This window comes from Acinonyx jubatus, chromosome A1 (genome assembly GCF_027475565.1).
Source record: "Acinonyx jubatus isolate Ajub_Pintada_27869175 chromosome A1, VMU_Ajub_asm_v1.0, whole genome shotgun sequence".
NCBI classification, from domain to species: Eukaryota; Metazoa; Chordata; class Mammalia; order Carnivora; family Felidae; genus Acinonyx; species Acinonyx jubatus.
Genome location: NC_069380.1, coordinates 71,263,411 through 71,290,565, shown reverse-complemented (window position 1 = coordinate 71,290,565; position 27,155 = coordinate 71,263,411). Strand labels below are relative to the sequence as shown.

Below are 27,155 nucleotides of genomic sequence, written 5' to 3'. Positions count from 1 at the left end.
TGAGTTTATGTAAACTGAAGGGATGCTCATTGCTCTCTCCTCTCCTCTCCTGTGCTACCCATACTTGCAAATGTAAACTCTGGGAACAGGCTGGCAGACAGGTAAGCAGAAGAAGACACTTTGGGTGATAAGGAGGGGCTCTTCTCATGGAGCTCCAAACTCCAGGGCCCTGATGCAATTCTGCATGGGGAGGGGTCAAGAGCACAGTCTTCGGTATCAGACACATAAGAGTCTATACAATTGCTGGAATGACCCTAGGTACATTACCTAGTGAATGGGAAGAACTTATTACAGTGCTGGGCACCAGCAAGCGTGGCACATATAATAACTGGTACAACAGAAAACTGGATTGAGTGCTGTTTGTAGAAATGCCATAGGAACATAGAAAAGATCATGAAAAATATTATCTCGGTATGTGGTGGGGAGGGAGAGATTCTAGGCTAATAATTCTATTGGCCTCCAATGTCTCCAATAGGACATGAGACTACTCAAAGGCTGATGATTTAGAAAGGGAAATGGAATGAAGTTAAAACACGCAATTGAGAGACTGGGAGAGCAGAGACAGAATAAAAGTGGCCGTGGTAAGCAGAGAAGATAAAGTACCAGTAGGACCACTTCAGGACCACACAGTTGCCTATTGTCATAATGATCTGGCTCTCCCCTGGAAGCAGTCTGATTTTGCATTTATGAAGTACTAGTCTACCCTAAATGCCTCATATGAAGTGTTTTCCAAATAAACACAAATTCAGATTAAATGAGTAAACTTAGTGCAGAACCTTTATAGAGAGATAAAAGTATAAGAAAACAGATCAAAAATCAAGTTACTTTTACTAATTTCTGCATAGTGTACCTACCTCCACATATTTCTTCCGTTTCATCATCTATGCATTCTCTATCATCACACTCACAAAATTTACCATAAACAAGGCCATTTCCATCTGGATTATCACACTTACACCTGCCACAGTGACATGTACCTAAACCATGAAAACAAAACAAAAATTATTTGTTAGGTGCATATAAATGATAATGAATTTTTTTTAAGTAGGCTTCACGCCGAGTGCCGAGCCCAACACGGGGCTTGAACTCATGATCCTGGGATCAAGACCTGAGCTGAGATCAGGAGTCGTATGTTCAACACACTAAGCCACCCAGGCACCCTGATAACCAATGGTTTTTTTTTAATCTATCTCTTTCAAAGACAGAGACAATTCAAATCAATTTAATTTTCAATTGTGTATTACTGTGGTTATGATGAGATAGATAACAAAGTTCTTTCTTGGTGATTATAGTACAGCAATTATATTTTATGACACATAACTATTATGATTGACCTCTAATAGTTTCATTAATGTATGATGTATTTATTCATTAATGTAAATATGACCTTCCCAAGTGCAGAGCTACTTTATACATGGCCATCCAATCAATGCATGAATGACTATCTTCTGATTACACCTGGGTCTGAAGTGAACTAAAGCAGAAAATTCTAAGCATTGTAAGGGAAGTAGCATCGCTTATCTTCCTCACCAGTATTTATTCAATGCTTTGCACAATATTTCAGCATAACATTTATTAATAAATATTTGTGGAATTCATTAACAAATGCATAAATTAAAAACTTAGAATCTCCTAGTAATTTCACTTGCACAGTGTTAAAACTGATACATACATCCTTATGACAATAGGACCAGGGCAAGTTTTCGTAGGTATAGAGTTCTGGAACCTCACCAAAACCTCAGGGCAGCTCAGGATGACACAGAGGCTCTGGAATCATCTGGTCTACTGCTTATCATATATATATATATATATATATATATGCCATATATATGTGCGTGTGTGTGTGTGTGTGTGTGTGTGTGGTGTGTGTGTGTATGTGGATTTGACTACAACCCTCGAGAGTGATTTCACTGACAGTAAAACAGCATTAAAATGATATTGAAAAATAGAATTTCCATTTAAGGAACTTCCTTTTTAATACTTATTTTTCCATCTGTAATTTATAATCATAGCCATCAACATACATGCATTGAGACCTGACCACTCACCAGATAGCCTCCTAGACTTTGGAAATGCAATGGGAGACCAACTCAGTCATAATCCTCCTCTCAGACTTTTATATGAGTAAACCAATATGATAAAATAAATGGAAAAGTGCAAAATGTTGCAGAAGAGCTTAGCAGGGGATTTGACTGTGACATGGTGGTCAGACAGAGTCCCTGGGGAAGTAGCTCCTAAATAAGGAACTGAGAGCAAAGTTCTCAGTAGGCAAGAGAAGTGAGATGGTGGAGAGGCCCACTTCCCACAAGAGACTACAGCAAAGGCTCTGTGATAAAAGAGGAAATAAGAAGAAAAAGTCAAAGATGGCTGGAACATAGAAAATGATGTGGAAAGAAGCATAAAATGAATAAGGTGACTAAAGGTGCCATTTATGGAAGTCTTATTATAAGGTCATGTTAAAGATTTCCAACCTTAATCCAGGAAGAATGAGAAGCCACAGAAATATTCTCTACCAGGGGGTCATGTGATCAGGCATGCATTTTTACCAGATTACTCTAGTTAATGCATGAGGAATGAACTGAAATGAGGCACAGTGGACATGAGGACATGTTATTACATTTGTCTGCAGGAAAGAAGACAGAGGCAGAAGAGGGTGACAGCAGTGAGTTAGAAAGAGGCAAATACTCTTGCAGGTATCTTCAGGGGAAAGAACAGATGACTCAGTGATTGAGTGTACGTGGTGAAGAATCAGGAGGAACCAAAGATGATACTGATATTTGAACTGAGCTACTGGGTATTCGCAAGTCTGTATGTGGTGTGACCCAAAACACATGGATAAGGGGGATTTGTATCCAAATCCAGGTTTTAGTAATCAATAGCTATACATTTCTGAGGCTGTTATGTTCATCTCTAACTCTCAAATTCCTTATCTGCAAATAACATCTGCTCCATAGAGCAGTTATGAGAACCCAGTGGTAAGTGTATCACCCAGCCATCTTTCTGAAAACAATATTGTGTCCAGTTATGCCATAGGCTTCCAGAAAACTTTGAGATCTTCATCTTCTTCCATGAAGATACTGAGTATAAGAGTCGTGTTCCCAAACATTTCCTCCAGACTCACTTTATATTGATGGGCCCCACAACGTCCTGTCTCCATATGCTCCGCATGATTCTGTTACCTGGGTCACTTGCAATTAGATATTATATTTAAGAGATTTTTCTCTCACAGCTACATAGAAACAGTGATTTTGCAGAATTTGAGCTAATTATTTTTCTTCCCTGAGAATACTCATATGAATTTTACATTTATTAAATTTCACTTTCTTTGGTTTTTTTCCCTGAAAACTAATTTATAAGAGTTCATTTCAAATCAAATTCTGTAATGCATGATATTGTCTCATCGCATTTTCTCTCTAATTATCACCCTTCCTTTTCATTTTCACGTTTATTCATCCTATCTTTCAACCATCCACATATCCATTCATTAAATTTTCTTGCTGCCGATTATATTGTTAGCAAAGTACCAGGTGCTATAGGAGGTATTAAGATGCATAAAGTTGAAACTAAGTAAATCATAGAGCAGGAAGATAGAGTTAGAAGACCAATGATTTTTACACATACATATGGGACCAGATGACACAAGGGCCTTTGCAACAGATTTGTGACAGATGCTATATAGAAAGTATAAACCTCAGTCTGGCTCTGCAAAGGAGGAAAGGCACAGTAAAGGAGCAAGTTCTTGAGTTGACACTTGATGTATGGATAGAATTTCAACACGTGGAGATGGAGAAAAGGCTTGTGATATTGAGGAAGGAGGCTCGGCTAAGGAAAAAGGATGTGGAATTTAAGAACAGGGCAGAGTCTGGCTTGAGTTTGGAGAAGAGGGTCAGTTTAAGGCAGAGAGTAGAGGATCAAGAATATTGGCTAAGGATTTTAGAATTTCTCTGTCGGAATACCAGGAGCCCCTCATGGTTTGGGAGCAAGGTGTGACCTTGTCAGGGCAGCGTACACAGTAAGCTGTTTTCAGGAAAGACAGGAAGGAACAGCCTCTACCTCTGAATTCTATATCTCACTGACACCCCAACAGGCAGGCTCCCTCCCATCCACACATCTGAACCATTCCTGGCTAATGTGGGACGTTTACAACAGCTCAGAGACTTCCTCTCTCACCCACCAAGTAGAATTCACAACTGAGGCTCCAAGATATGGCATATGGAAGCCCAGGCAAAAGTGACAGACTCCTGTGTTCATGTTATGTCATACTGCTTCTTTTTCTTGGTTGCCAGTGAGCTCGGGCTCTGGGATTGGTCTTCTGATTTATGCTAGATTATTTTCGCTCTGATTTTTCATTCTGACTAATACAGCTGAACTCTCTCTAGGAGGACTTCCCTCTCTTGACCACCATCTATACTCCTGTGCGATGGTGCTGGAGCCCCACTTTGCAGACTGTGCCTTGCCTTCCACACCCCTATAGAGTCAGCTTCTGGAATGCCTTTAGACCCAGTTCCATTTCATCCTGCCCTGCAGTCTTCCAGCCAGTCAGGTGCCTCCTCTTCCCCTTCTGCTCCAAGCTGCTTCCAGAAACCACATCATAATATAAGGGAAAATATTAGTAGAGAGAACTCAGAGCCTAATGCAGTGGTAGGGGAGTGGTCCAGAACTAGGCTGGTAGAAATAGACATTAAAAAAAGAAGCCATGTACGACACAGCCTGCTAAAGTCAACTTGAAAGGCTTCTATACTGAACAGACAGTAAGAGAGAAAAGATTAAATGTAACACTGAATATGAATAACCTTTTGGTGTAGAATCTCACATCTAGTTGTTTATCCTGAAGGTATGCCTCTAAAAATATGAAAACACACACATACCAATTTATTCTCTGCATTAATATTTGTAATTTCAATATATTGGAAAGTGTCTAAATGCCCAACCATAGGAGATTGAGTGAATAAATTATGTCACCTGTATAGAGCTGAGTCCTATACATCCAAAAAAAGAATGAGGAAGATTTCTGTGTACTGATGTGGAGTGAATTCTAGGAGATGCTGAGTGGCAAAGCCAGAGTGCAAAAGAACATATATGGCATGCTATTTTTTTGTGTAGGGAATGAATGAAAACTAAAAATATAATAACAAATACATCTATTTATCTTTAGAAAAAATAAACACATACACAGATAAAGCAGAATGCAGTAAAGCTGGTTACCTATCAGGTACGAAAATAAGCAGGAGGGAAGGTTTAGCAAGAGAGTGATGATTAATTAAGAAGGCTTTTTTAATATAGTTTTAACTTTTGGAAGCATGTTCATCTTCTACATATCGCAAAACAAAATCAGTGAGGATGGAAGGGAGGGGAAAAACTCTAAAACTGAAAGCCATCTGAAGTAAACAAGCTCAATGTATTTCAAACGAGTACAATCACTACACTAAAGGGAGAGAAAAAGAAAGAAATCCAAGTACCTTATGAACACAGCAATTAACTAAGTATCCCAATCTGGAGCATGACTGGCGTGGGGTGGAGGTGTGAGAGGAGATCAATTGCCAACAAATCCTAAAATTTTTTGGTAGATTTGCTTTGTACAGTGGTATGCATGAAGCAATTTTAAAAACAATTTTAGGTGTAGCATAAGACTGAACAAATGACCAAATATAGCCATGATGTTGGAAGCCAGAGTCCTCTCACCATGAAAAATGAGACATGCAAATATGGAAGGGGAAAAAATAGGAAGTAACCCTGTTGGGGGGTGGACTGAAGTTGGATGTATTGGTGTGAATTCATGATTTCTAAAATATGTATGTGTATGTATATGCATATACATGCGCATGTACATATGAATGTGTACATATATATATGTTCATGCATGTTTACTAGCCTGTTTGCAGAAAGGGCCAACAAGTAAATTCACCCCAGTAGAAATAAACACCCTAGTGCTCACAATTTTTATTCTAATACCATTCTTAACCTAAAGAAACCAAGGTTCTTTAGAGAAATGGTTGATTCCAAAGCTGTGGCAAGCCAGATACAATATGATTCTGGAATATCTTGTTATGTCAGAAAGGAAAGATTTGCTGAAACAAAATAAAACACAACAACAGAGGCACATCACAAAGACTGAGAAGCTATCTTGAAGGGGTTCCAATTGCCTAATCTGAGACAATCTGAGCACCAGAATAATTGAGTGCAATAATGAATAATAAACCATTGAAATACTGGGAATTATGATACTGGAGTGATAATAAATCACTAAGTAAATGAAATACCAAATAACTGGTTGATGAGAGAAGACTCTTAATTGTGGTAGAATGTTCAGTACCAACTGGTAAATATGGAAGGAATGTTGGAGTTTGGCAATCATCATATTTCAATCACCAGTGTAAATACTGGGTTAGGTGAAAGTCATCAATGGATGGTAAATCAGGGGTAATTTTGACAAGGATGTGATATCTTATAATTTCTAAGTGTTTCCCCACAGACTGCTCATTTGTTACAAAGGCAAAATCAGTAATTACAGAGCTGAGACATCAGACAACACCTTGACCGGGTGATCAAAATTAACCTCACCACTGAGAGCAGATGGGTAACATAGATTTTCAGATGACACATCCTGAGAACACAAAATAATCTATCTTTCAATTCAGCTAAGAATGTATGACATGAATCTAATCATGAGGACACATCAGACAAAGCCAAAATGAGTAACATTCTTTAAAAAAAAAAAAAAAAAGGATGGAGACAATTTTCTTCAAAATTTTCAATGCTATAATACCATCGTCTGTGGAAATGGTCCAGATTAAAGGAGGCTAACAAGAGATAACAGCTAAAGATAACTCTGCCCTAGACTGGATCCTACAGAGGCAGGGAAATGCTGTAAAGGACATTGTTGGGCCAATAAACGAAACTGGAATATGGACGGTAGATTACATAAAAGAATTTCATCACTTTTACAAAAAAAAAAAAGATAGAGACTCAGATATCTTAAAACCGCATTCTATATCTTACCAAATATGTTTGATCATCTACTGAAACAATTCTGTAAATTTTCTCCTGTAAGGTATGCTAATGTAGCAAATCACATGTTTTTTCCCATAATGTTGAAACACTGGATTCCTAGTCTAACCCCTATTCAGTTATAATGTATTATTACAAAGAAAAAAACCTAGATTTTATTTGAAAAATAAACAATAAAAAATAAATAAATCCAAAAATAAAGGACAAACAAACAAAACAGAATTCAAGTCTTAACTACTGAAAGAAGTTTGGAAAGCTGGACGTTTTCAAAATGAAGAGGTTCCGTGGTAAGTGGTAAGTGTGTGTGTGTGTTGGGAGGGGTGGATGTTAGGAACTGGAGGTAGAAAAATCCTCCTGAGAAGACAGAAAAGACTGATGTGCTGGAGAGAAGGAGAATATCAGTGAACACAAAAAGTGACCTGACTGTTAAGGACATTTATCATGGTCCTTGACCGATCCACTCACACTTTGCTTTGGGTATGGCCTTGATTTCTACTAGCAAAACCCTCTTACTGCATTTAATCTACACAGAGCAATTCACTGCAATCTAAGACTGTAGAAAGATTCTAGCTCTGAATATAGAAGGACTCTACCAACAAAGGGAGGAACTTCAGGAGGGAAGATTCTCTAGTCAAATACTTGTCTTTAGCACACAAAACAATGGCTCATGCCCATTGATCTCCATAAGAATTACCTGGAGAGCTTTAAAAACCCACCTCAGGCCAGACCATACCCACCAAAACAACTGAAATAAAGCCTCTAGCATTGTAAGGGAGCATTCTCAAGTTCAGCCAGCTTTGAGAAAAGCTGACTTTTGAGGCTCCATGCGCCCAAGTATGAAAAGAGTATTATAGTAATACCATCCTAGTATTCTTGAAACCAAAACCAGTTGTTTTGTTTTATATGGTTTTGGTAATTAATTTTAACAGCTTCACTATTACTTTCTAAAAACTGTTTTTAAATGACTTCTGTGAGATGCAAAAATATTTTAGCCAAATGTAAAATCATGATGTCACTCTATCCTTCTATGTGCATCTAAAGCTTCTATCAAATTAAAAAGATTTGCTTCTATTTGATACTAAGGTATAAATTCAAAGCACCCTTGACCTGTAATAGAAAATAATTAAATCTGTTTATATAAATCCTTTTAAAAAGATTTAATCCAGCATTCAAAATCGTAGCTCACAATTTACATAAAATGTTGTTGGGGTGTTGTTTCCTGTGAATATCCTGCTTGAAGAAGGCATTTGGAACAGCTGGAGAGCATCAAACTTGCCAGTCTCAGCAAGATGACATTTTTCCCTATTGATTTATCTGAATTTCATTTCAAAAATATATACTCAAAAGCATTCTCTCTCAGAGGTTCCACATTTCTTGACGCCTACATATTTCCATTAAAACCCAAATTTGATTATTTAAGGATTTTCGTAGATTTCTTACCTGCGTTAGAGCAGATGACATCTTGAGAATTCTTGCACATTTGGTTACTCTTTTTCTTTGTCAGGTCACAGTGAGCTGGGTATTGGCAGGCATCCCCAAACCATCCTTCGTCACATTTGCACTTGCCACAGTCACACTTACCATGGCCTGAGGATTTAACAACATCCAGTCAGACTCAAATTGTTTTTCAGAGAAACCCATTATTGTAACTGAAAGTCTTAAGGGTGATGTTGGTTCAGGACTGAGTTACAATGAATTCAAAAACATGTACATTATGGAGGCCGAGGGGTAATGCTAATGCATACAGTATAATGGAATATGTGGATTTTATTTCAATAACCAAAGTTGATAAATCACTCTTAAACCATTAATTAATTTGTAGAGACACTAGATCATAAACTAGAAGTTTAATTATACACTTCTAGTGTATAATTTCTGTCAGAAAATTTAACACTAAAAAACAAAGATACATCTAGTACCTCCACATTTAAGACAAAAAAGCCCAATAAAAATTATTTCCATTTAACTGCATTTTATAACACTTAAAGCCACCACTCTGAGTAACAAGTCTTATATGACACTCCACTAAACTAAACACTGGCCTTTGATTTATTGGCATTTAGCATGTAATAAAGTTTAATGGACATATTAAATACCACCTTGGGATAAGACTGACATGAAAAAGAAGCACATACTTTGTTTCTTAATAAGAAAATATGGTTCAAGAATCAAAAGGGTTAAGAGCCATAGTCATCTACCTCCACAGAAGTTTCTCAACTTTTCATGTTCTTGAGTCAACATTGTGCTATTTTTATTCTTATGATAATTAACTTTATTAAGTCTTGGTTAATGAATCCTACCAATGTTTATATTGACTACACACTAGTCAGATCCAAGTGTAATACATGTACAATACGTGGCTCTTGTCCTCAAGTAACTTAAAAAGTAACTTAAAAAAAAAAACAACAAAGATGGGGTTATCTTCAGCCAGAAATATTCGTCAGACCTCGTGTTAAGTTGAGCAATATAGTCTCCTATAGAAATAACAGGAGAGAGATTCTGTGAACTCCCTTGACCTTTAAATGAGCCTTGAAAGGTGAGCAGAGTTTGAATGGGCTGCAGGGAGAATATTCTTACATTACTCAAAATAATAATGCTATGTCCCAATGCCTGAAATTCATAGACCAGAGTGGAATGGAATCATTGATCTAGTGCCAGCAGTCATTCAGTGTGGCAGCCAAAATCCACATGATGAGGTCCAGATGGCCAGTCAGAATGAATGACTCGGAGGTGTCCCATTTGGGCATGTTCAGCAGAGCCTGAATCTATGATTGGTTGTGACTTTAAAACTCCTCTGAATGTTGCCCAGTCCATGTAAATGTTTCTATTCCTGTTGCATTTTTCAAATTAATTATTCTATTTTGCAAACAAAACCTTGCATGCACTCTAATTGTAATTCATTTTATCCAGTGCACATTACTGTCAAATTGATTGTATCATTTTGCATTCCTGTCTGGCCCTACACGATATTGTCAATCTCGGCCAACTTGGTATCATTTACAAGCATAAGTGATCTCTCCTGCCAACCATCCAGTCTATTTATAAAAGTATTAAGCCAAATTCTTGAAGTGGCTAAGTCTCTTTTTGCAAAGAAGTATCTCGGTAACTGTAATTACTCTTTTATAATATTAGCGTATTAGGTTGAACCACATGAGATCACCACTATTATTAGTTTAATACCAGCTATTTCTAATGGTTCATCTCAATAAAACGGCTTTATCTAAACAGCAAAGAAAATAGAAATGATTTAGAAGATAATGAAATGCAGTAGCAATGATTTGCTGAATCTGGAATAAAAGAATACTCAATGTTTCTTTGGGATGGGACATTTCGGATCCTAACCAACGGTATATACAACAGAGATGGGTGGTGGTGGGTAGGCCAAAGGTTACAGATTTTTTAAAGGTGGGAGATTTTAAAAATATAGGGAAACTAAGGAAAATGTACAGATGATAGGAAAGGACCCTCCATCTCAAACTGACCCAAAGAAGCATTAGGGGGAGGAATATTCTAGGGTGCTTACACCCCAAAGTTAGCTCATGGAAGCCCAGGTTCAGAAATTTCTTCCATAAAAGGTTCTGTGATAAAATAAACATGGGAAAGAGTCCCACTATATATTTAGTGTGTCATGATATAAATCAGCACACTGAAGCTTCTTAATGTCCTGTCATAAAAAAGCTATTTAACTTTCACTCAGAGTACATAATATTTTTTTACTAAGATGCCTCTTTTTCTCATAAAGCACATAAATTTCCTAGACCACACTTAGAGCAACACTCTATTAGATAATGTGCTTTCAACTTTTCATTTAGCATCTGATCAGAGGTGAAGAAGATAGTCAATGTAGGACAGGATCATATGCCTTTATATTGTTTCTAAACTTTATACCCAGTAAAGGTGTCCTTGATTCACTTTTTCCCTTTTAGGAAAGTGAGTAGAAATCAATTTTTTTCACTGTCGAGAATTATCAAGTAATACCCTGCATGACCTAATTTGGAGGTAAATATATAATTTCTTTAAGACAGAAAATCTTCAGACCATTTTTACTCTTTCTCTCTGGTTAATAATTTCTTGAGCAGACCCCAGGGAATAGGGTTGCTATCTTATTGTACTTATATTATAGGTCATCTCCATTACAGCATCAACAATATGGCTTCAAAAACATTCCATTTTTCAAAATAATTTATCCGCTGGGAATGATGGCCCAGGAGAACCAAAGAAAAACCCCTGTATCTTAAGGCCCAGAAGAGGGCTCCTATTGTCCAAGGTTGAAGAGTGGTCTTTGCCAGCCATCTGAAATCCTAACCACCAGAGCATTCACCGTTCTGGCTGTGTAGGCCTCTCCAGGTCTATTTCTTCTCCAGAGAACCCTTAGAAAATGTGGTCTTAAAATGAACAATCCAAGATGCTTGGCAGTATGTCTGTTGCCCTTCAAATAAGTTCCCAAGGAGTCAAGAGAAAACACACACACAAAACAAGTATGTCACAGAAATGCCAAAACAGCTCCTGCCAAAGTAACAAGGAAGAAAAAGTAAAAGGCCATTCTTGCTGTTTCCGGGTTGGCAGTCGAGTAGCCAGTTGCTGGAAAGGACAGACAAGCCATAGTGGAGGGTAAAATCCAGTAGTTTAGCATCGTATTCAGGTAAGAATGTGGAGGCCTGGCCTGCTTTCTCCAGTGCTTCCCTGAGGTGAGCCTTGCCTTGATCTCCACTGATAAAGGAAACCACCCCAGCAAAGACAGAATAAAGTTGTTTTTGTGATTCTCTAACACGCATCAGCAGCTCCACCATTACTTCTGGATCACTTTTACCTTGGGAAGCCTAACTTGTGCCAGGGGCAGTGGTGATGAATTGGTTACATTAGTGAGCAATGCAGAAGTGGTTGCTTTTGATTTTTAAATTAAAACAAACTGCAAATGGAAATAAAGACTTTGCCAGGATTGAAGAACTTAAAAAAAAATCTATTAGCCATTTGTATATACCAATGAAAAATAATTGTACCTACCTTTTCCAAATTAAAAAATAATAATAGAGACAAAGAAGATAGCAATGAACTCTCTTCCAAGTCTACTGATATTTTGGGTAAAAATAAACTGCTGAAACTAATGTGCCTATCAGATTAGCCATATATCTGTGGTTTCAAGTCTCAAAAGGGGAAAAATAGATAGATAGATAGATAGATAGATAGATAGATAGATAGATGATACATACATACATAGATGTACATATAGGTAGGTATAGGTATAAGATGAATGGATAAAAATACATACATGAAATGTTACTCAGTCATGGGAAAAAGGACATCCTATTGTTTAGGACAACAAGCATGGTTCTTGAGGGCATTATGCTAAATCCAAAAGAGAAAGACAATCACTGTATGATCTCACTTATATGGAGAAATCTAAAAAAAGCAAAAAACAAAAAACAAAAACCCAACCAACCAACCAACAAGCAAGAAAACCCAAGCACATGGAAAAAAGAGATCTGGTTTGTGGTTTCCAGAGGCAGGGGGTCAGGGAGGAAAGTTGGAGGAAGGTGGTCAAAAGGTACCAATTTAGTTAGAAGGAGTACTCGGTATACAATGTACAACACGAGGACTAGGATACAAGGAAGCATTGTCTGTGTACCTGTATGAGACGATGGATGTTAATTACACTTGCTGTGGTCATCATTTCCCAACCTGCGTAAGTCATGTCATCATGCACCTGAAACTTGCACAGTGTCACCTATCAATTACATTGCAACAAAACTGGGAAAATCCTGATTATTAATTATTATCTCATGAATACTACTAACAAAAACTTTATCATTTAGATTTTAACATTTAGATGTTAAAAACTGACTCTCTCTGGGGGTCAAATAAGCTAGGTATACCACTCTAGAACCTCATGGTAACCTCAAAAGAGATTATCTTAATTTAGGCACTCAGTTGGCCCTGCAAATCTATTTGTGTTGGTCAAATAGGCAAATTCCCATGACCTGCACTGTGTCCTACTTTCCAGAATATTCAAACAAGCTCACTTAATAGGCTCAAATTTTCTTCTATTCTTTCGGAGGCACTATACGTTCCCCAGCCTTCTCTAGGTATAAGAAACAAAAGAACTTACTATGCCACACCTAGAATTTAACAAAAGATTGTGAAAGGATCCCTTATCGAATATTATAATTATTTCATGGTTTGCGATAGAATCTTGACCCTTTTCAGGACAGGGGCACCAGTCCCTGACTTGCTTCTCAGGCCAACAAAACATGACTTCTTAGATACTTCTGCTTCCCATTCCAGAGAACAATGGAAAAATTCTGTGTAACAGAGAGCTTTGCCCTAGAAAATAAAAGGCCTGGGCTCTAGTCCTGCCTTGACATTAATCAGACACGTGACCCTGATCAGGAAATTAGAAGAGAGGAAAAGAACAACAGTAATTATTAGCTTCCAGGTACCATAAGTACTTTATACAGGCTAGTCTGCTTTATTTTCATAAGGAGCCAGTGAGATTTTGTTTCCCAGTTTTACAAAGAAGAGGACTAAAGTATAATTGGCTTGCTGAAGGTCACATAGTTTACAAGCTGAAAAGCTGTGTTTTTTCCATTACAGCCAACATTATCTGTTTAGTTTCATCGCAACAGACTTGAAAGGACCCTTTTTGTTCCAGCAAAGGTGGTGTCCATAAAAGCCATGGATTGGTGGCTTGACAGCACTGGTCTACTTATTGCCGTTTCCTTTTGGAACTCACAGGCCCCGAACTGGATTACTGATAATCCTTGGTGAAAGAACTCCTAACAGTAAGGTTATCAGACTTTACTCTTTAAAATTAGATAATGCTAAAGTTGGTAGATAAAAGAATGCAGGCCCTAGTCACCTAACTTCTCTAGACCTCAGTGCTCACCACAAACCACCAGAAGCCCAGGAAAGAGACATAAAACAAAATTTCCTTCATAACATAACCCTGCTGATACCTTGATCTGAGACTTTTAGCCCCCAGAAATGAGGGACAAAAATGTCTGTAATTTAAACCATCTGGTTTTGGTACTTGGTTATAGCAGTCCTAACAGAGTAATATAGGAGAGCTCAAGGAATGATTTCAAAGAATTACAGAAAAATAAAGGCTTATCATTTTACACGTCTGAGTTTGTGGCTTAGAAAAGTAATTTTAATCCATATGCTTCAGAGATGACTCCATAAATAATGGCTGAGGCCAAGGCCATCTCTGAACCTTCCAGGCAAAAATCTCTGAACAACAGTATATATTGCTCTCCATTAACTTGTGTCCAAAGGAGATAGGAAAACAATTTAGTAGAAATCCCCCTTCTAATGAAACACACTCCCTAGGCAATCACTGAGAAACAGGCCAAATGATTCTTTATGGTGTATATCTCTGTTCATTCTACTTAAAATTCCTCTATTCCCCAAATCATGTTTCCTAGAAAATAAAACCACTTCCTTCACGTGAAAAGAATACCACACCTCTCCTTCTGGCCCAACTGCATTACTAAATTCCTGTGGGCTGTGCAAACTCTCCCCCATATAAAGGTTCCAAGCTATGCCCAAGAAGTAGACTTTTTATAAAAAGTCTGAACTTTTATAAAGAGTTTTTGTAAAGTCTACTTTTTATAAAATCTATTTTTTAATAAAGAACTCTTTTATTGCTCCTTAAATAAGTCAGTGCCAGGGCTAAAATCACAGATTATCTATGATCACCTCATAATCCTCAAATGTTATGATCAAGCAATTCTCTGGAATGTTATTTTTTCCTCATACAACTAAAAAGGAGCAGATGGCAACAATTTATTTTTTTATTTCCTTCTCAGTTCAAAAATTAACAAACATTGTATGTTCAGTTAACTTTATTATAAATCTGCTAATTGCAATGATTTCCTTTTCTATTAACTCAGTAACTCCCTAGGGTACAATACCTCTGCTCTAAGCTGTTATAAAGTAGGTAGTTAATAAAAGTTGTTGACAATTTGGTTGACTTGATTGGGAAAAAAAACGAAAACTTTCTCTTCAAGCAGGTAAAGGACATTAAATCATGCATTTTCTACAATATAAAGATCAGTCACCAGAAAAATATTTATCAGTAGCTGGCATGGAGACTAAATTGAGCTCATTACTATTCATTTTTAAAACTCTTCAGTAACTCAAGAAGTATTTTATAAAATTTAAAAAGCAACTGATGGACAAGGTACGAATACTTAAAAATGAGTTGTCATTTTACATTTCCTTTAAAAATTTTTTTTAAAAATCTAGATCAGTAGACAAAAAAATTAAATTGTGAATAAAGCCATTGGGTAAGAATTTTTTTTTTATTTTTTAGGATATTATACTCTGTTGCTCTGTTGGGATACCCCTACCTCATTTCCTTAGGAGTAAAAACTAGACACAGCTCATCTGACAAGTAGAACTCTTCTAGAAATCATGTATCCTGGAGGAGGAAAGGCAGATTGTACTGAGGTGTGCATTTTGGTGATGAAAAGGAAAGGCAAGGTAGCTATAACAGCCAGTTCACTCAGTTTATTTTGAAACCTTTAAAGCCAAACCATCTGGAGAAGTAGAAAAACAGTGTGACAACAGTGGTGGCCATGGCTCCAAACAAAGGGAATATCTTCATGTGAAAATATGATCAGTTCAAAACTGACCCACTCCAGTCCAGAATGCCCTCTCTGTTCTTGACTCATGAGCTATGTCATTCCCCATTCTGAAAGTCTACAGCTATCATAATGTATGATAGATAAACTTCACCTATCATTAAATTTACAAAGTGTCTCCTTTTTAATCATTCTAGATAATGTGTCTCGTCTTCCTTTTGGGACTGGCAAACAGATATTTATTTACTTTGGAAAATAGCTTTACCAAAGTATACTATGACACATAAAATAACAAATATATACTAAACTCCTGAGTGACATATCACTTTACTTCATATTATTTTATTTGATTATCAAAATGGCATGAAAAAATAGAAAACAAGTATTACCAACCTCACTTACAGAAGAGGAAATCTTTGGTTCATGTCTGTAAATGATTCCTCCAAATTTTTAATGAGCATTCAAGTCTCCCACTCAGCTCAGGTACCCTGAGACTCAGGAGCAAGAGTGAAATCCCCAGACTTCCTGTCCTCCCTCCTCCCACCTGCCTCATCCACTTTGTCTCCTTCTCTCCAGCCCCGGAGGCCACATTGAGGTCTGTCCATTCCTTTCAAGAAGTCTTGACTGCTTTGCCTTCTGGTTCTTTGGAGGCATAGTTCCTCTCTCTCCTTTATTTCAGCCTCAGCTTCATTAATTAGCGCCTTCCCTTTATACCATAAAACTGAGCAAGTGTGCCCTATTCTTTCTTTACAAAATGTAATCAAGACTGCCTCTATTAAACGTGTGTCTCTAATTTTAATCTCTATTCCTGTTCATTTTTCCTTTCTGATTCCAATCTCCAAAAAGGTAGTTTTCTCTCCCAGTCTCACTTTTTCTCCACAATCAGATTTCAATCCCGCCATCACACTGACATTTGTCTAAGATGACTACTAAGCTTTTTATTCCTTAAATCAAATGACATTTAAGTCTTTATCTTATCTGTTCCTTCTCTATTCTTTGATGTATTCTTTGCCATGTCCTTCTCTGCCTCCTTGTCCCCCTCCATCATGCCTAAAGATATAGCATCAGTAAAATCCATATTCCCCAATGCATCTGAGAAAAGATAAGGTAAATAAGAGGAATAAAAAACTCTGGCACATTTATTCTGAAGAGACTTCATTAAACCTGATAGTCTTTACATTTCTGAATCATACTAGGTTTTAAGCAAGCTTGAACTATGTTTTATTTTTTTCCCCTGTCATTCAGGGAGCAGTTGGAAAATAGGAGGAAGGCTCATAAGGAATAACAGAGAAAATTAAAAAGGAATTACAAGCAATATTTCTTTTGCATATCCATATACCCAAGGTGCAAGATAAATAATGTAAAGTTAAATCTGCCACATATACACACTTATCAGTTTTCTTAAAATTAGCAATAAAACATTTACATTGTTCTAAGTCTTAATTCTTTTTAAGTCTAAAACACATCTTGGAGAATTTCTGTCAAGAAATTTGAAGTGGGGCTAGATTCAATTTTACCCTATTTGAAACTAACAAATTAACCTCCTAGAGTTTCATAGTTTCTGGCAGAAGACATGAGACTCTTGGGTCAGAGTCAAAGGACTTTATTACTCACATCAATAGCAGTAACTTAAATATCAGTTTGAGTCACTTATCAAATGCCAGTTCCCACAGGACAACACAGTGAGGGTCATATGATGCTTGCACATTCAGTGGGTTCTGTTACAGGAGGCGAACAATGGAAGAGACAGGGACCATGACTCTTTTATAATGGGCCATAAGTACACCTGAACTTGCCCCAGAAGGAGACATTATTTTATTATACTAAGCTACAAAGTTTTCTTTGCTCCAGAGGGAGACACTAAGTCTATCTTCCAAGCCTGCTCTCTGTACAAATATCCATGAAAAGACACTTTATAATAAAAATAATCCGTGCCTCTGTTGCTAAAAAGTACAGAAATAGAAGAGATCCATGGAGAATTACCTCCCAACAGCTATTGATATTAGTTATCTTAGCCCATATAAATCTACTTTACTCTTTCTAACTCTTTACTCTTTGCATAATGTTCGATTGTATGTAGCCACAATAATTTAGCTATCCTTTATTGGTGTGCATTCAGCTAGTTTTGATCATTTGGCACTATAAACAAAGTCATCATAAGCATTTTTCCTTACGCACGTATCTTTGTGCAGAAGTATGAATATATCATAGGATAAATCATTATAGATGAAATAGTATTGCATACCATTAAAATTTTAATAGATATGGAAAGATTTGTTTCCAAACTATATTAAATACATTATCACTAACAATGTGTGAGGATACACTTGCCAACACATAACACAGAATATTATCAAATAACCTGTATCAATCTGAGCATTAAAAATTATAATGGACATTTTTGTTAGTATGTGTTAACTGTGGATGAAGTTCAACCTTTTTGTTGGTTTATAAATTATTTTTTTTTATAAACAAAATTATTTTTTTGGAGAGAGGAGCTAATTACACTTAAGGTCAACTTAAGTTGTAATTTTATTGCATTGTATACATGCATAAACAATGGTTTAACTTCAAATATTTTCTGATTTTTATAAAAGAATACTGTATCAATTTTGTCACTTAATGTTATATTTAATTTTATAACATAATTTTTACTCAATATTATGTTTGTAAGAGTCATCCATGTTGTCATATGTGACTGTGTTTCACTCTTTTCATTTAATATACTTCATTACATGATTATTTTTTAAATTATGCTTTCATATGCTTTTGGACTTTGGGTTTGTTTCCAGTGGTTGTCAATCCCAATAATGTGACTAAAACAGGTGAAATATTTGAAATTTTTAACCACTAGAATAACCCATCAGAACACAGGCCAACCCAAAAGCTCCCTGCTAGCTTCTGCCTTAACACCTCAGTTGTTGGAGCACAGACAGATCTGAGATCATAGAGAAATTCCAGGGGAAAGCCTGCAGTGGACAAAAAGGCAGAGGATTTTAGGAAACTCGGGGCCACATCTTTTTATCAACTGCTAGAGAAGTATTTCAATATTAACAATTGTTATAACCTCATCAGCACGGATTAGTTGAATATCACCCTGACTACAAACATTCTTGAATATACTGTAGAATTCCTCTTCTTTGATTATTTTTCTCTATACCATCATATACTAAAATGGTGGCTCAATGAAAACCAAGAAAGTTTTATCGTGTTCACTGCTGTATCTACAGTGCTGAGGAAAGGTGTTTCTTAAAGATTCTTGTCTACTCCTTGACAGAATTTTTCTCTCTGATGGTTTCTTCAAAAAATGCTATGAGCGTATATTCTCTCATTTCTTACGTGTTTGAAAATATCTGTCTTTTGTATACATATCTGAACAATTTTGATTACATAAATGTCCCTGAACAAGTTGATTTTTGTTTGCTTATTTGTATTTAGCCTGGTTCTCCCCCAGGATTCTTTATCTTTCAACTCAGCAACTTCACCAATATTATATTTTGCTGCTGGTTGATCTGTATTTCTTTCTAGGATATGTTGTTCTCTTACCTCAGATTAACGTGCACACCCATAGTCTCAACAAAGTAATCCTGAATTATATTATTGAAAATCATTCAATTTCATGTTTTTTCTCTTCTATAGGTACATCAATTATGCTGGATCCCCTTTCACCCTTTTAATATGCTATTTCCTCTCTGATCATTGGTATAATACTTGGTTATTTTTCATTTTTTTCTTAATTTTCTTTGTTCCTGATTGGCCTGAGAAGCGTCTCTTCTTTTTTCTCTGTATTCCTTCCTGTGTTGTTTCTTCTTCCTGTATCCTCCCACATACACACACCATCAGCTCCTTTTACTTTTTCAGAGGCAGCAGGGCAGAAAACTTAAAGTCACAAACTCTGTAAGTATTGCTGGTGTACAAGTAACTACTGTGTGAACTTGAACCAGTTACTAAATCTTTCCATGTATCTCAGAATATTCAGCTGTAAAATGGGAACAATAACAATAATTGCCACATAGGGTTATTATACAGAATAACTCGGTAGACAATTGTAAAGTGCTAAAGACAGTGCCTGTCACATAATAAAACACTATATGAGTATTTGTTAAATCCTTACAATTCTCTGTTTTATTGTAATTTTATCCTTGAATACTTGCATCTTCCCTCTGAGCTCCTGTTGCCTAGAAGCAATATAGACATTAGCTACTTTTATACAGAACTCTTTCTTTTTAATTTCATAACATGAAAATTGTTCATATTTTTTATCAGCTCCATAGTATGATCATCTTTCAGGTATTGACTATCTGTTTTGTTTGTTATATTCATGTTCTGTATTTCTTTCTTGCATTATCTTTTTCACAATTCTCATGCTCATTTCTCAATTATTATTCATCACTGAGAGAGATTTTTTCTGGAACATTCATTTTTGGAAGGATAATGTGGAAAGGAACCAGATAAAGTGAACTTTTTCTATGAATATTTCTTTGCACCTGTGTGTAAATATTTGATTATTAATTTCTAAAGATAAATTTGATGAACTAGATGTTACATGAATATGTAAGTTGAATAGATATGGCCATAATGTTTTCTAAAATGGTGTACGTGACTTTTGTTTCTGCCAACAGTTCTAACTCAGTGTTTCTTCTTGCCCTGCATTGTGCATGGTTTCCTTCTGCTGGAAAAGATCTGTGAATCTCAAGTGGAAGAGGAACCTGTTCCAGGCTCCCATTATACCAACTACATATCTATTACTTCACTAACCCATAATTATCTCTTTACGTGGCTCTCTCCCCGCTAAACTATTATCTTCTTTAGAACTGGGACTCTGTCATCTTAATTTTATATCCTTGGTTCCCACCCAATTTTCTGGAATATAGTAATTGCCCCTACAAAATACTTGATAAATACATAAATGGCAAAGGTTGCATAAAATTACTGTCCAGGTTCACACCGCTTGTAAACAGTAAAAGTAGAATCTGAATCCAGTTTTTCCCATACAAATCATGTTCTTTTTCACTATAAATTTCCTATGTTATATCAATAGAAATTAAAGGATGCAAGTCTAGGTCAAAATCTGTTTTACATACTTGAAAGCATAATTATCTTTCACATGACTCTTGCAAATGACCCTTATTCATCCAAACACTGATAAAATTATGGTATATGGTTTGCATAGATATTAATAATAAGCTTTAATTTATGAGATTTTACAGCTTGGTTCAAATATAGTTTCTACCTGTGTAACCAAAGTTTGACATGGAATTAATAAACCCTCGAGAAAGTACTGCATAATTCTTTTTTGATTAAGCTGCAACTAGCCAACTCTAGATAATTTTGAGTAAAATTCAATTGCTCCTCATGCAAACAATCTTATAGAACCTCTTATTTCTTCTTCAAATGAAGATACAGACTACATTTAGAGTCAATTCTATGATAAAATGCCTGGGATTGGTTATACTAAATTAATAGTTGGTGATCCATAGGACAACTTTAATTCTCTCAGAAAGCAGAGGAATGTTACTGCTTTATATGAAAAGTTATGAGTATTTTAAAATCAATAGTTTTATCTAGCCAACTAGGCAACTATAGATAAATATGAGTAAAATTTAATTTTACTATCTAATTAGTATCATTGAATCAACCTTGAATCCAGGAAATTCAGTGAGATTATCATATTACTGCATGTTGAATGAAGTAAACTGCCCAGTTGTCAAAATTTATACTTCCATTTCAACATAATTTTTGCCAAAGTCACACCATGGGCAACAACACCCCAAACTGCCATATATTGTTAGTCCTAATGGTTGAACTCAAAGCTTTTCTTTGAAATGTTATAGATCTCCAAAGACTAAGTTGTATACAAAATTATTTTAATCCAATATAGTTCTATTCCTGGTTTTAAATATTTTAAATATTAGCTAAGTTACTTTGCCAAAATTTTAATTCTTATTGTTTTCAAATAGAATATCCCAGATAGCAAGTCTTTGACTTCCAAAATGTGCTTTCCAATGGTCAGAGCTGATACAATTTTTCTATAGTCAGGGCTGTTTGTAGTCAAGTTTATTAGAATATTACAAATGTCACATGTTTCAGGAAACTGATCATGGAATGCAACAAGGAGGTACCACTTTAACATTGTCACCTCTATATACACACCACCCTAGTAATATGTATGATCACAGTTAGGGAGAGAAACACTGGATACTAGAATAGGTTTAGGAAATAATTTATTGAAAATGCAGATTATGTGAATCATAGATAACAATATCCACTTATGTTCATAGGTGGTAGCAATAAATAAAGAAAGGCTTATATATTACAAGTTTATTAAGTGTCATTCGTTTCTTGACTATGCACAAATATCATCTGTCCTAAACGTTTTTCAGGGAACAATGATTAACAAGAGATTAAAATAAGTTAATTTGACCAGAAGTCACCCTCTGTGTTTAAGATGATATTAGCTAGTGAATGACCATATAGGAAAATAATACAGGGCTTCCATCAATTTATTTAGAAATTTTCATGAGGCAGATAAGGTAAAAAAAACAAGGGTAAGAAAGGAAGAAAGGAGGAAGCTAACTTTCACTGAGTACCTATTATATGCCAGGGGCTATACTAGATCCTACCCATTGGTCAGCACAATGAATTATTTACAACCTTATGAGTTGAGAAAGAGAACGCCAACATGCAGGCTCAGGGAGAGCAAATGGCTTGTCTCAAGTCATAAAATTTGATTCAAACCCAATATCCATTATCTTGTCTTTCCTACCACACTTCCTTCAACAATCACTATCAATTTTGCCTCTTTCCAACATAACTTTCAGGAATGCACACACTGCCATGGCTGGGTACTTAAAATTATGTCTGTTGAGAAATTGTTTTATTTAATCTTACCTTGATTGCTTTGTTAGAGAAAATGGACATCATTTTATGTATTTATTTTTCTGGAAACTGCATGGTTCTAGATATTTTAAAAAAATGCAACCTTGTTCTAGTAGTAATCCTGACTTTGGGAAAAGAAGGGCAGTTAACATTGAACTTAGAGGAAAAAATTATAGCTTTATCTTCCAATTATTTGCTAAGGCAGAATCTTTATAAATTTAGGATCACCAACCTTCCCCAGGTATCCACATTTAACTACAAGGGAATAAACTGAAGGCCAAATGCAAAATCTATGTCAAGAAGCTAAAACACAGAACTCACCAGGAAAAACATACTCCAGAAACTCTGTCCCAACACAAATTATGCCTACTGTCGATATTTGATTTATAGCTCCTAAGACTCATATAAAACGATTCAGCTTGAACTTTTAGTAGCATGATTGTGAAGAAGGGCTTTGAATTGAGAAATGTTGCAAGGAAAATGTTTTTGTAATTCTCTCTACTTAAGTTTTGAGAAACCAAATTGTCTCCAAAGAGATTAAGGACATCTTGAGACATATTTTGTTTTTATTGTTGTTGTAGTTGCTGTTGTTTGTGAAGATTATGGCAATGTGTGTCAACTTGTTTTAGTTCTGGATAGATCTCATGTACTCAGGAGAACTGTCATATCCTTAAGGAATGAGTCTAGACCCAGACAGAGTGTAAATGGTTTCCACAGAGACACACACTGAGTTAGCCTAGATTCTGGCAGTCAAAGAAGTAGAGAAAACTTTCTCCAGTCATGATTTTCATAGGGGTTCAAGGATGTTTGGAAAGGGGCTAAAAGTTCAAACTAAACTAATGTGAACAGGATGTCTTTTCAAACTTGACCACTAAAACTTTTAATAATTAAAATTAATATCATTTTGATTTTAATTAGTCAATTTTCAGATTGATTCTTGTCATTCTAGAAGCTTGTTCAGTGATGACGGTATTCAACTTTGGGTTAAACTCAGCTGAATGTTGACAGTAACACATATCCATTGAATATGGTACCTCAATTTTGTATTGTTAATACTGCTTTTAAGAGGAGTTTTTTTTATTATTTTCTGTTCCAAATTATTGTAGGTTATTTTAATTATATGTCTTCAAATAACCATGCAATAAAAATTGGACCTAATGCTAGGAGTTAGGACCTAATATTTCTAGATTCCCACCGATAACTATAATCATCTTTATGATAACACTATTATTTAGATTCATTACTTTGATCAATCTTTCCACCTTATTAAAACAGTGTGATAGAAAACAAAGCATTTTGCAAGGTAACAGTTTAAAATTGTTCTGCATCAATACATTCTCACTTTATAACTTCATATTCAGGGAAGAATTTCATACATTCAACAACTTTCTTTTCCTCTTTCCAATCTTAAGTGCCAGGGAGTGAAGAGGACTTTCTAAGGAGAACACTAGTTAGAAAATCTGCAACAGGAATGCTGTCTGTAATCTATGGAGCTGACAATTTAGAAAGAAAGGAAGGTTAATATGCAATTAGCATAAAATATACTGACAGAGAATTCCAAAAATGTACATTAACCTATATTTGGAATCTGTTAAAATATACTTAAGTATCTATTAAGCAGAACAATTGTGAACTTGATGATTTTTAATTTGCCATGAATAAACACACCACTTGTCAAATAACACATGGAATATTTACTCTGTATGTTCTTAAAATAGAAATTAGCTTCTTAGATAAGTAGAGAATTATTGCAAGTGATTTTTTTGTACTTATTTACCTTTGGTTTTTAAAACTGTACTTAACGGTACTCAAATCCTTTTTTAAAAATTAACATCTCTTCAAATAAACAGCTTACTTCCAGGGGATAATTTGAAAAGATTAGTTCTTTAAATAGAGGTGTATACCTTATTTTCAGATGTACACTTTACATGTCTTGAATCTTTGAGAGCAAATTAAAAAGTATAAAACTTTCAAGAAAAGTCCAAATCACTAATGAAGTGCCTAAATTACTTAATAGATTAAGGTACATTCTCAACAAAACTATGAAGTAAATTGCAGACACCAACAATCCCTGTTTTCAGTACACATTACCCTTCCAATTCCGTGAAAACCCACCCAAGGAGCTTGCCTTCCCAAGATAATGTTGATGGTTAATGTTTATCCCTTTCAATATACTTTAAAACAGCACAGTATCTGTTAACTAAACTGATTATGGACATCATTTTTCAATATATACATATACTGAATCACGTTTCACATCTGAAACTGATAATCACATTATATGTCAATTATAGCTCAATAAAATGAAAAAAGAAACATGGTATCTACCCCCCCAAAAATAGGAAGACCTGGATACATACTTGGCAACTGAATAAGTGAATGAACAGTAATGACTGTGGAAAGCTAACACTGAAAGTAAGATACAAGAAGGAATTTCAGTCCAGTAGTGGCCTAGTAGAAATAGCAAGCCCTGAAGTCTTACCATGTAAACAATTATTTGTTTTCTAAACTCTTTTAGTCACTTTTTAATTTCATGAAGTGATACTGAGGTTTTTAGTCAATTTTTAATGATATGAAGTAATATTGAAGAGCTCTGATTTAAACAAACTACTATAAGATTTTTTTTAATTAACAATTGAAGCTAAGTGTATAATTTAGATATTTCAGTTGAATTTCATGAACTTGGCTATCATTTATATTTTATCTCATATACATCCAAAAGTTTTGAAAATCAACATAATTTTCCTATAATATATCTTTATAGAATGAATTGGAACTCCTCTAGCAGTTTCAATACTGAAAAAAAAATGAGACAAAGAAAGAGTGAGAGAGAGGGAAGGGAAAAAACAATCTTCAGGATGCTTTCAAACATGCGATTTGACTTTTCTTAGTCATTATTTTGACATGAGCCCAGGCCCAACCAAACACCACCATATGTGTGGTTTGCCCTATAAGAACTTGGAACAGATGGTCAGCCCAAAACCAGCTCACTGGAAACTATTGTTACTCACATACAACATGTCCCAGAAATGTGTTTTTAGATCAATAACCACCATAATGGGTCAAAATCTCATCAGTATATTCCACAGATCCATGCCTAACTTTCTGAAGAACTGCTCAACAGCATTAGTGAAATCATGCAGTTTGTCATGAATATCCATCATATATGCTGAGTTACAGATTATATGAAATTTAGAAAGTAAATTAGATTCCATTCTTGTGTTAACTTTTTGGAAACTGAGAGCTATATATGAAATTACCAAACATATACAAACAATGTTAAATAAAATATTAAAAATATCAGCATGTGAAACAAAAATAATATTAATTTCTATTACAATGAAAAGGCCCTGGGAATACACACTAGTATAAACAAATTTTACTTTCAGCCTGGTTTTGGAGGTCCACCATCAAAAGGGAAGGTTCTGGGAGCTAGGAAATAATGGCAAAAACAATCTTAGGGGAGAAACTATCTAAATGAAAACCTGTGCAGAAATAGGGGTGTGGAAAGAAAGATCACCCTGATACCTGGAATTCCTTTATGCTTGGAAGGTAATTCCAAAAAGCAAAAGCAAGAATATAATTACCAGTATCGTTGAAATTGCTCTTTAAGAAGTATAAGATCTACTTGTAGTCATTACTATATAATATTACACACACACACACACACACACACACACACACACACAAACACATACACAAAAGGAATTACAAATGTCATTTGATTCTCTAGTAATGCACTGTATAAATATATAGCCATTACACACCATACCCTTTTCCTTCAAACCTCATTTATTCATACTTCTATACTAGGGCTCATTCTAATCTAGTCTTAGTATGGCAATAAGACTTATTCAACATAGGTAACAATAAATTTAAAGCTTACCACCTATCAATTTTCTTTCTTGTCATTTTGGTTGTCTGAGATTCATTCTTTATTAGATTACTCAAGAAGTATTCATGAGAACATTATTCTCTGTGTTCTCGCATATACAGAACAATTTGTGTCTTTGATATTTGAAAGTCAGTTTTGCTAAGTATAAAATTCTTGGTTGACATGTTCTCTTTTTGATTATCTTAATATATTACCTTATTCTCTTCTAGAATAAGACACAGCTGTCAAAATCCTGATGATAATCATATTTTCATTTCCTTATGTCACTGTTTTTCCTAGACACCCAAAGAAGTTTCTTTTACTTCAGCAGTTCAGTAATTATATTAAAACATATCTTGGTCTTGGTTCATTTGGTTCAATAATCTCAGATACTTGGTATGTTCTTTCAATATGTATTTTAAATCTTTTCTTTCTTTTTTTCAATGCAGGAACTTCTCCTCAAATTATACTTTTTACAATCTGTTCTGTCCCTTGCTTTCATTTTCTTCTTTAGGGATTCCTGTTACCCATATTTCAGAACTTATTTACCTTTCTTCAGTACATATTACTTTCTCTCAAATTCTTCTATCTCTCTTCATTTATTTCTCATTTTCAAAATTTTCCTAATTTTCACCTTCAGTTTCTCTTAAGGCAATGTCTAAGTTTTTATTTGCTCCTGTGGTACTACTAACTTAGTCTTCATTTCTGAAATATATTTTTTCATTTCTATTTTTCCATGTCCTAGTACCTAATTTCTTGGTTTCCTAATTGTTTTATGATGTCATTCCATGTCTTGCATTATTTTCTTAATG

The 27,155-nt window shown here is 35.3% G+C and overlaps 1 protein-coding gene across 1 annotated transcript in view; it reads right to left on the bottom strand.

Annotated features, from left to right (window-relative positions):
- The window catches only part of ITGBL1 (integrin subunit beta like 1), a 203,500-nt gene that overhangs the window by 114,890 nt on the left and 61,455 nt on the right, over positions 1-27,155 (bottom strand). Inside the window, exons 3-4 of the mRNA XM_027065181.2 lie at positions 8,449-8,595; positions 855-977 (exon numbers count right to left, since the gene is read on the bottom strand). Coding sequence (XP_026920982.1) covers positions 855-977; positions 8,449-8,595 — 270 coding nt within the window. The remainder of the gene's footprint in view (positions 1-854; positions 978-8,448; positions 8,596-27,155) is intronic.